The following is an 11897-nucleotide window of genomic DNA, read 5'->3' as shown; positions in this document are numbered from 1 at the left end:
AATATTTTCAAACTATGACGATAAAAGCTTAGCGTAATTTACCCTTGTTCAATTTAATCCATTTTCAGTTCTCTTGGAAAACTGTAACTTAAATATATTAAATAATTCGATGGAAGAATCTTCGTTGAATGTGAAATTTTTGTGTAATTATTGAAATAAGTAATAAGAAAGTTGGCTAAAAGCAAATAAATCTAACAGAAACTTATATTCAACTTTCTAACCGGTAGGTTGCGATCTCCTTGAGTATCTACACCGCATTTCTTCATGGAATCGATTTCCAGTAAGTGAAAGAAATGTTGAGAAACATGTGAATATTTAATATATAGCTATAAATAACTTTTATGTAATCAAAAATATTAAATAATAAAGATTATGAAGGTATAAAAATAAGACAAAACGCCATATCTTTGAACAAAATTCGATAATTTTAGTTATTAGTTTTCTGAAATATCGTCACGGTTTTGTTGTGCTATATCATGCCGTAAAGCCATAAAATTTTATCATGAAATGAAGCATTATTTCTTTTCTAAATATATTTAAGTTTTACAGTCGACGATAACATCTAAGATATAATATATATATACATTTACATTTACTGTTTTATATTTATTCTGCCTCTAAACTAATAAATTCGGTATAAAAACTAACAGGATACATACTACCACTTTCATTTTTCCTGCTTTAAGTTATCAAGAAAAAATACCAAAATATCGAATTTTTAGAACAAATTTTAAGGATACATAAAAGATTTATCACATTTTATCAAAAGAAATTATTATATTAAATAAAACTACACTATGTATAATTGTATATTTAATGTATTAAGTAATATATACGTAAGAAAGTAATATATATACGGTATGTTATATAATATAAACAGATAATCGAGAAACAAATCTTAGAAATTTTTTTTATTGTACAAGATCTAATGGTACAGGTCATCTTGAACCAATTTTATAAATGGTTGCTCCTATTATCTCCTCTATATCTGGACTTGTATGTAAAGTGAATTAATTATATAAATATATGAAGCATCTTCTTCAGAGAATGTAAAATTATAAAATTTAAAGAAATTAATAAAATATATTATGTATTAAATAAGGGACGAAAGTAAAAGAATCATTAAAATAATTATAAAAATTGATTTAATTAAAATTTGAGATGTTTTACATGTTTGATACAAAATTAGTAATTTTTTTAAAAGTTTATAATTTAAAATTTAAATTATAAATTTTCTTTCTTTAAATTTTATTTCAGACAAAATATATTTTAAAATAAATTCTTTATAAAAATGTATATAAATTCTACATTTTACATAACATTCAATTGGAAGAATACATAAGAGAATAGAATAAAGTCTATATTTCTCTTCTAGATAAATTGTAGTGAAAATCCAGATAAAAGAATATGAGAAAATCCGATTAACAACAAATGATTGACTTATTTCTAGCCATCTAGATATTATTTCAGATTAGAAAATTTGATTTTCTAAAATCACTTACAGATACTGATCGAGTTGATGGAATTAATGAAGAATTGCGTACATATGTACGTTTTAGATTATAAAAATATAAACTTTTTTTTAGTTATTTGAGAGAGAAGTTGACATATTCATCAAACTTTTTGATTAGTTAAATCCTGTTCAGTAATGGATAAAATGGATTTTAGATTGAAACGTGACAAGTTTAATCTATCGAATCCGTTATATAATAAGTGGAAGTATTATATAAATTGAAAATATTTATAGAAAAATATTATAAAAATATATACACAGTACATAAATTATATTTATGACTAATTTAAATTAGTTATTCTAATTACATATTTTTATATTTAGACGTATACGTATACGTATTTGAATATAGATATTAAATAATTTATTATAATTAAATTATACAATTGAGAAGATAGAGAATTATTTTATTATTTATCGTTAATCAAGGAAATAATCTTATTTTTAAATTAATTTTTCATTATTTATATTATGTGTCTACATATACATATAGAAAGCAGTTTAATGCTAGATACTAATTTATAAGATATTTTAATATTTTAAATCTTATAAAGAATAATTAAATATTAAAATGAGAGTGAGTATATTTAGATTAATTATTTCAGACAAGGGTATATAATTCATAAACGAAAGCTTTGAAGGTAAAAATGTACTGGTTTAATTTCTCTAATTTATTACTCAATATCGTTATAATTTGCAGCAATATGAAACTACTGAGATTGAACTTTTTATATCTGTTAGTATACAGAGTGAACCAAAAGTCAGTTAACAAAAACTATATTTTGAAACTGAACAAACAACTGTATATTAATCAATCGATTTTAAAATATATCTGATACTTGAGCTACCTTGTATATGTTTAATATGCTCGGTACGTTTTAGATACCTTTTTGTACTATTGTAAATTGTAAATTTCAAATATGACGAAGAATGAAATATACAGAGTAACCTAAACGTCAGTTAACCATTATAATGACAAAGTTTCTGTCTTATTTAACTAGTTTAATTAACTTATAAACTTTACAAAAATTGTTTAAAAGACCTCATGTTCAATATACGAAGTGCGAAGCTTAGACACACGTTTATATAAATTTCTAATTTTTTTTAAAAACTTGAACTGCTTGCAAAAATCATAGTTAATTGACATCTTGTTCATACTGTATACAAGGTCATCGAAAAAGCTTTCCACCGAATTTTCACCATTACATAACAACGCATTTAATTAAAAACAAAGCATTTTATTATATATCAAAAGATACAGAATAACTTGAAGTTTTGTTCATATTTTAGTATATTTCAATGTGAGCATTCCTCGTTCTTTGCCAAATAGTTGATCTCCATTCAGACATGACAGTGGATCTTTCAAACGTTGTTTATCATGAATACTCTCTGCTTAGACTATATTCTTAATGTAGCTCCAGAAAGAAACAGTCTAGGGGAGAGATTAGGCGTCTTGCTGAGTAGGAAGTTTGGTTAAATTTGAAGAGACGGTCTTCTCTAAACTGCCAAAGTTCGAGACGCACTCATCCTATCGTTAAGTGTGTCTAGAATAATGAAACTGTAATTGAGTTGCACATCATTTTGCTGAAGGATTATAGCAATTTCTTTATTCCTTTCAATATCTTTAATCTGAGAAATATAAGTTTTCAGCAAATGCAAAAGATTGTATATTGCGTGGAAAAAGTCAACCAGCGCTGAAATCTAAAAGGCCCATTGTGCCGGAATCCAATCGGAATCAGAAAGGTGAGAACCGACTTTTTGTTACCCCACTCACACAAAGATCCACAGAGAGGGCAACCATAGTAACTTCAACAGTCTAGCGACCGCCTCACAACAAAATGTTTCGAGAAGGTAGCCGGAGATTGCCCCAGTACTCATGGAAAATCCAGGCAGTCGTATCCCGCACTCGATCTCGATCCCCAGAGCAGCAAGCCAAAGCTATGTCCGATCGTCCGTTTGACTACTTCCAAGCAAGTTTTACCTGTAATTGTTTCTTCAACCAACAAAAATCAGCTCATCACATGACCCATGCATCAATTCACACCATAAAGACACGAACGTATTAAATAATTTCATCTGATAGTTCAAACTACAAACTCTAAAGCTGTAATGGTTCACACACATTTTCTGAAAAATTGTCTTGTTACTAAACATAACGTGTTTGACGACACTCATCATCAATTTTATTCAACATGAATTCAACGAATTCAAAACGTTCGAGACGGTCTCTAGACTTGCAATTTCAAAAGTTTACGAAGCACAACTTGACTGTAAATACGTTGACATTATTGTTACACTGTTATAATTGATTTAAACTCGGCACAACACAACACACACTGTGCTTTCTGTTATATTGTCTCCATTTTACTGGCTAAAACGACGCGCAGCCAGGTTGCTTCTGTAAACATTCAATGACCAAAAGAAAACCTCAAGTTTCTACACAATTCAATACAACAATCAAAGAGATTAGTTGATTATTACCCAAAATATTTGTCATTGAAATCACGGACACCTAATATTTCTTTTATTCTTCAACCAACACCAACTTAAAGATTAAGGATCCATTAAAGTAATTGCATAAAATATCTTAGAATTAACAGATTTATAAAAATAAATTTATTGGCAGCTTAAATAGATTTATAAAATGTTTTTTTAATTGCTTTTTCTTTTCTGGCATCTTTTGTGAAAACTGAATATGAAAGATAATAATTTTGATTTGGGTCCCACAATTATTCCTATATCTTAATAGTTAATAGAAAACTTAAAGATGATGTCAACAAAATTTATATTTTTCTAATTTATAATTAATAAAATAATATTGTCTTTGAAATTAATTGAGTCAAACAATCTTCATTTCTTTTCAATTTCCATTTTATATTTTGTCAACTAATTAAATGTTAAAAACAATTGTTCTTATGCGAAAGAAATGCTGTATTCACGTACACTATACTGTAGTGATATTGAATTTATATAAGCAGCATTCAATAAATTGTAATTAATTCTGAGAAAATATTTTACAATCATGCGCATTGAAAACGTTCAGGATAAGTCAGAAATTCAGTATTAGGGAAAAAGTATCGATTAGAAAATTTAAAGTAGGCAACTTTAACCCAATTTAAAATTATGACACGAAATCACGTCTTGATTCCTAGCAATTACTAGTACTTTATCCTGTCTAATCAATCTCCATCTGTGAATTTTCACTCCGTCATATCCATTTCTATTTATTGAATCCTTGTTCTCTTAAGGTGTGTTTCAAATTTATACGGACACGAAAAAATTAAAGTGAAACCCAAATTTGCTGCATTAAGTGACAAATGTTTTATTAAAAATAACATGGATTTACTTGTTTCCATACTGCAAAATAAGAATTTTAATCAAACATTAACATTTTGTCACTGAAAATAATATTTTTTAAAATTTTGTACAAAAAAACTGTTACATATTTATCCGGACAGGCACTCATTTCATGACTTAAATAGAATATTGTTTAGTTTCAAGCATTGAAATATGCAAATCAGCTTACATATCTAATTGTAATACAAATTCTTTATGTTGTTCAACGTTCTAAAATGGGTAGAACAAAGAATTTATCTGATTATGAAAAAGAGCAGATTGATGCCTATAAATCACAAGGCAAGTCAATAAGAGAAATTGCAGCATATATAAATCGTCCAAAATCAACTGTTGGTGATTATTTATCAAAAAGACGTGGCTAGGATGTACCAAAATTCAAGACAGGTCCAAAACCCAAGCTTATACCTCGAGATTGAAGACAAATCATCAAGGTTTGCTCCACAAAACAAACATCAGTAAGAAAAATAAAACAAGAATTAGACTTACCTTGTAGCAGCACAACAGTGTGGAGAGTTTTAAATAAATCTCCAATGTTAAAATTCAGAAAAAAAGCTGTAATGCCACCACTTTCATTAAAGCACAAAAGTGACAGACTTGATTGGGCACAAAAACACATGACATGGTCCGAAGAATGGATTGAAGTTTTGTTCAGTGATGAAAAAAAATTCAACTTAGATGGTCCAGACGGTTGGAAGTATTATTGGCACGATTTAAGAACCGAAAAACAAATATTTTCAAAACGCCAAATGGGTGGGGGATCAATAATGGTGTGGGGTGCGTTTGGATTCAACGGAACCACAGATTTAGCATTTATAACTCAAAGAATGAATTCAAAGAAGTATCAAGGCATGCTTGAAGATCATTTATTGGAAGCTGGACCAAATATTTGTGGACCAAATTGGATCTTTCAACAAGACAATGACCCTGTGCATGCCTTTAAATCAACAAAAATGTGGTTTAAACGTAAAAATATTAATCTGATGACATGGCCTGCTGGAAGCCCTGACCTGTATCCGACGGAAAATCTTTGGGGGATGATGGTTCGTACAGTTTATGCCAATGGAAAGCAGTTTTTCCACAATTCATGATTCGAAGGCAGCAATTTCAGATGCTTGGGATAAACTTAAGATTGAATTACTTCAGAATCTAATTGAAACAATGCCTAATCGAGTATTTAATGTAATTAAGTTAAATGGTGGTTACATTGGCCATTAAATTGTAAGAAAACTTTGAAATTTGAAATCCGTCCGGATAAATATGTAACAGTTTTTTTGTACAAAATTTTAAAAAATATTATTTTCAGTGACAAAATGTTAATGTTTGATTAAAATTCTTATTTTGCAGTGTGGAAACAAGTAAATAAATGTTATTTTTAATAAAACATTTGTCACTTAATGCAGCAAATTTGGGTTTCACTTTAATTTTTTCGTGTCCGTAGAAATTTGAAACACACCTTAGGTCTCTCTTTCTCATAGAAATTTTTAGTCATTTTCAATCTTTCATTCTTCGTATTTACGTCCTCTTCCACTTATTTCTCACTTTCTAACTCTGTTCACTCATTCATTCTCTAAGTCTCTCACGAATCGCGAAATTTCTAAATTAATTTTTCTCGTCATAATTATGCAAATTTAAAAGATAACCGATTAATTTTCAATTATTTAAAACTTATAAGTACTGTTTTTTTAAAAAATACCTTAATAGTTTTTAAAATTTAATGTAAAGTCATTCATCAATTAGACTCATAGCAATAGAATTTTACGTATAAACTGGGAAATGATTTGCAAATAAAATCTAGTTAATGAATTTTTATGCTTTTATATCGAAATACTAGTTTTGAGAAGGAAACATTTATAGATTACTTAATTTATAATTCATTTTTAAACAATATTTACATAATTTGTTAAAAATGACGAGTGGTTACTCTTTACACGGATTATGCATTTTGCATCCCTCTGTTCTAATGAAAAATCAAGGGATGCAGTTACAACCCGAGTTCTGAATGTCAGAAAATCATCTCTAAGAATTAATGGAAGTTTTTGAAGCATTAAAAACGTTCATTAATTTTTCTGAGATGATTTTCTACGTCTTCATCACCTGTTTAGTTTAAAAAATTATCCACTTGGAGTAATATTTCAATTATTTCAAACTAAAGCAATTTGAATAACTGAATTATCTTTAAAATATTTTTTGTGTAAATGTTTTATAGGCACTAAAAAGTTGTATTTAAATAAGCCACGTATGTAATAAAATAAATTTAATCTGTCATTAATAATGAGTTTATTGCGAGTTTTCAATTCAAATTTATTATAATACCCGGAAATATCTATATTATTATATCAAGAAATTATTTAATGTTTATTCATTGTAAATTTTATTTAAAAGTCAATAAGTTGTTCAATGTAATTAATTTTAAATACAGTATTATTCTGAATTTTCGACGTTTAAAGTATTTTTATTACTCGAAATTATTACGATGTTATCAATAACAAATAGATGTTACTGATTAATAAATTACCGTGTAAACATTTATAATTAGTAAATCTAATTGGATATTTAATAAGAATTACTTATATTAAAAATTCAAAGTTTTTATTCAGCCTTCATGGTGCACAGAATCATTTGAAAAGATTGATTTTTGGCATCATAAATCACCAAATCCATAATTTTTTTTTATGATCACATTAAATTGATCCAGAATTTAATATGATAATGTCGGTGATTATCTAATGATAAGCATAGTAATTTAAACATATATTTTAAACTATTAAATGACCTTAAAATCAGTTAACCATAATTTCACAAACATTTCTAAAACTTTTACAAGAATGTCAGCAATTCGTGTGTTAAAAATTGTAATGGAATTCTGTGTAATGAACAAGAATGGTTACATTTTAAATAATTTTCGAGAATTTTATAAATAATCACGTATTTGAGTAAAACGAAAATTTAGGCTTTAGAATTGTTCATTGATTTTGGGGGCATTCTGTACATTAAGACTGCAATTAAATGCTTTAAGAGTAAATCTTTATGACTTGCCTTAATTGATATCTTTCAAATAAGTTACAATATAGATTTATTTTTCTGTAAAGTAAATATGAAAAAAAATAATTTATTTTTTAAGTTTAATTTTCGTTAATACAAAGAACTGTTAGTTTAATTAAGAACTTTAAAACATTTTTTGTCTTTATTGAGATAAAATTTTAACTTTTCTCAATTATAATATTGAAAAAACACAATACAAAATTTTAATTTTATAAATTCTTATTTAATTGTGCTGTACATAGGCCTGCCTGTAATGAGAATAATATATTTTACTAGTAATTGATATATATATAAATATACATAACAAGGAATTTAGTGTCAAATAACTCGAAGGTTGATACAAGTTACATTAGTGCTTTAGGAATGATTGAACTCCATATCACTATTCAACACTTTCATTAGTTTAGCTCTTCTACTTTCCAATTAGTCTTGAGGACTGACAAACAGACAACAGCGACTAACGACGAAGATAGACAAAGTGAATACTAAATTTTAATTCTAATTTTCCAGAAATACTGTCAATGATTTAAACTTTTAAATTACATAAATTAATAATAACATTTATAACTAGTATACAAGATATATTACTGTATAATTAGAATATAAATCTTGTTATACATTAATATTAAGCGTATATACGTATAGGAATTAAAAAAAAAAAATAGGCATTTTAGAGTAATGAGTAGCACAATACAGTAGACTAGGTGTCCCCAAATTTTTTTTTCCGTCGATCCCTTTATAGAATATTTACCTTCTCATCGACCACCAGATTAAGTATTTAACATAAACATTAAATAATTTTTGCATTTCTAATGTTAAGCGATAAGGATGCATAACAACCCAACAAAAGAATTTATAGTTCCCATATTTTATAAAATCCACCTAATAATATTAACAGAAAAAGGAGATATTTTCCACTAATTTATAATCTTAAAAAATAATAGAAAAATTATGGATAGAGGGAAATTTGCCTATAGTTCTTAAACCGTACATGTCATAATACGTAAAATACACACTTATCTTCGAAAACATAACATTAGTTATATTGGATGAAAAAACCTCTAACTGTCATTTTGCGATTTGTACTGAATGTCTTAAAAATATGTAGACATACCTTTTTATTAAAATAGTTGATATTAGTGGACATCCATTCCACTAATATCAACTATTTTAATAAAAGATTAATTTTAATAAAAGATCTCTGAAGAGAAGCAGCAAGATTATTGATATTCGGTTGAAAATTGGTAAGTTTTAGTCGCAAATCACCACGGTTTTCCAAGTTCAATCTGTTCCTCTGTTTTGTCAAAATTGCGTTCGCGTGGCTAAAACCAGCTTCAACCACGTATGAAGTTGGGAATGCAAGTAAGAAAGGTTCGGCTTCTGCTCTGAGCTTGGGATATTTAGTGGCAATATTGTTATTGCTCCAAAATTCACGTGAGACCTGAAAGGCCCCTGGGTCTAAATCGGTAATTTTATTAATAACGTTAATATTTTGTTATAAAATATTACTTCGTTTGGGTGAGAAAAATGACGTTTTAGAGTGGGAAAAATAGATAACAGATGTTACTTTCTTTCACAGAAGTTAGAACTAGAGATGCCACGAATATTCGGCTACTATTCGGTATTCGGCCTATTCGGCTACTTTTTTTAATATTCGGTATTCGGCCGAATAGTACGCAACATTCGGCCGAATACCGAATACCAAATCATGAAAAAAAACCGCACATATTACTCAAAAACGTATTTATTTTAATCATAAATTATTACATTTAATACTTAAAATCTATCAGTGGTAAGTTGTAATGAATGAAAACAATTTTTTCAGCATTTGTTGATAGCAAACGATTGCGCTTTTCCTCATAAACTATACCTGCTTCTGAAAATAGCCTCTCACTATATACACTACTGCTGGGAGACGATAGATAAATCTTAGCGAATTCTGTCAGGCTTGGATACTGTTTTGCGTTTGCTGACCACCACTTGTAAAGGTCTGCCGTCTGATCTAGGCGAACAGTTTTCATATAAAGTGATACAGTGATATTTTTTAGTAATAATTAGTAACGCAATTTGATGTAACAATGAACAAATAATGCACGTTGTGACATGATCTACTCGCAAATAAAACAAATGTGCCCGCAGTGTCGCCACCGCACCCACCGCAATGTATCAGGTCGTAACATATCACCTGCGAAATGTACACATATTTTGCCGAACATTCGGCCGCCGAATATTCGGCGCTTCGGCCAAGAGCGTAGCCGAATGTTCGGTATTCGGTATTCGGCAAAATCACTATTCGTGGCATCACTAGTTAGAACATCCTCTGTTTTTCCCTTATCTACGAAAACGTTCGCTTTGATGGGAAATGTTTACCCCTCACATATCCCCCTTTCCATCCGTTCTCACGGAGGAATCTTGGCATGATGATTGGTCGCCGATCGTGACATATAGAGGAAATTTGTCAGAATTCGGGGAGTTCAGCGACAGATCTGGAAGTGTCCAAACTCCACACATTTTCCTCCTGATGACCAACGCCCTTAGACGAGTCACTTACAATAAGTCCAGAGTCTGCACTTAGAAATTACACTTTGATTTTGTGCACATATCGATCTCCCATGGAAAGAAGTAAATGAACTTTATTTCCGAAGTGTCCCTTGCCTACAGAGAAGAAGACGAACGACAACTAGAACAGGTTGTATGTTTCTAACGATTTTGTGAGCTCTCTCTCTCGATCGCGCATTGAGTATAATATAAGTATAGATATCTCTCGATTTGTATATTATTTGTAGTAGTTCGATCTGTCGTTCATTAATATTTCTAACGATTTTGTGAGCTCTCTCTCTCGATCGCGCATTGGGTATAATATAAGTATAGATATCTCTCGATTTGTATATTATTTGTAGTAGTTCGATCTGTCGTTCATTAATATTTTTGTATGGGTATATTTTCTTTGTTTTATTAAATTTATTATTTCGTTTTTAATTAAAATGTCTCTTAATTTGATTCCTAATCGGATCTCACACGCGTGTTTGTCCGCGGATCGATAAATTGACAAACTGGTGTCAGCCCTGACAAGCATCTGAACTTCACAGTTCAGATCTTCTAGCGGTTATCGCTCTCCTATGAAACTTTTTGAGATCAGATCTAGTGATCTGGATCGTAGAGAACTAGACTTACCGACTAGCGGCCTAGTAAGTGATACAGGCGTAATAAACCTACCCTGTACCCCAGGTTGGATCTCACATTCACCGAGGTTTTTATTTTTAAACAACGCTTTAGCTTCGAGATCTACACATACTTCACTCAATTCACCTTCTAAGCCAGTTTCACTATCTTCATTATCTATTTTTATATCAAATGGATTAGCAAACCATTCGGAAACATGCATATTCTCCAATTCTTTGAAACGTGCTTTAAAGTCTTCTCTTAATTTATCAAGATGTTTAATATATATCTCCAAATCACGGTCGGAAATCTTTTCGTTTTCTTTTAGTACTCGCAAGTTTGAAAAATATTTAAAATTGGATCGTGCCAGCGAAGATTTAAATAGCTCCATTTTTACTTGAAATGCCATTTTTTCTTGCAAACGCTTCTGTACTATATTAATGATTTTCGATATATTACGATATTTTCTCTGTAAAGGACAAAAAATCTATATTTAGATATAAAATACTTAGAGTGACAACCCAACTAGAGTGTAACAGTGCAACGTATGTCTGTGTATAATGAACTACCAGCGTTCATAACATGTTTGCAACACTAGTACTGTTGCCAGATGCGTGAAAACAGAGTAACACATGCTTAAAGCTGCGTAGGCTAAGGCAAATCTCAAGTTATAACTAGAGTAGGCAGTAATGTTGTTGATCATATCCGTATTTCGAATTTTTATTGGAATATTCTATTTTTTTCCTAGACAATTTAATTGATCCTCTTTGGTATTAATCGACCCCCTTTCGACTCTCGTGTATTCATCGACCCCTGGAGAACT

At 29.4% G+C, this 11897-nt stretch overlaps 1 protein-coding gene across 1 annotated transcript; it reads right to left on the bottom strand.

Moving 5' to 3' along the window:
- Positions 1-9077: 9077 nt before the first annotated feature.
- On the bottom strand, positions 9078-11465 carry LOC111624364 (SCAN domain-containing protein 3-like). Its single transcript, XM_023367191.1, has 2 exons — positions 11129-11465; positions 9078-9370 (listed from the first exon to the last, which is right to left on the bottom strand). Exons 1-2 carry the CDS (start codon positions 11463-11465, stop codon positions 9078-9080), a joined length of 630 nt encoding a protein of 209 aa, XP_023222959.1.
- Between the last annotated feature and the right edge of the window lie 432 nt (positions 11466-11897).

Source organism: Centruroides sculpturatus, unplaced genomic scaffold (genome assembly GCF_000671375.1).
Source record: "Centruroides sculpturatus isolate CEXI.00-Female unplaced genomic scaffold, Cexi_2.0 scaffold9, whole genome shotgun sequence".
NCBI classification, from domain to species: Eukaryota; Metazoa; Arthropoda; class Arachnida; order Scorpiones; family Buthidae; genus Centruroides; species Centruroides sculpturatus.
The sequence above is the reverse complement of the archived record's forward strand: the minus strand, read 5'-3'. Positions and strand labels throughout refer to the sequence as shown.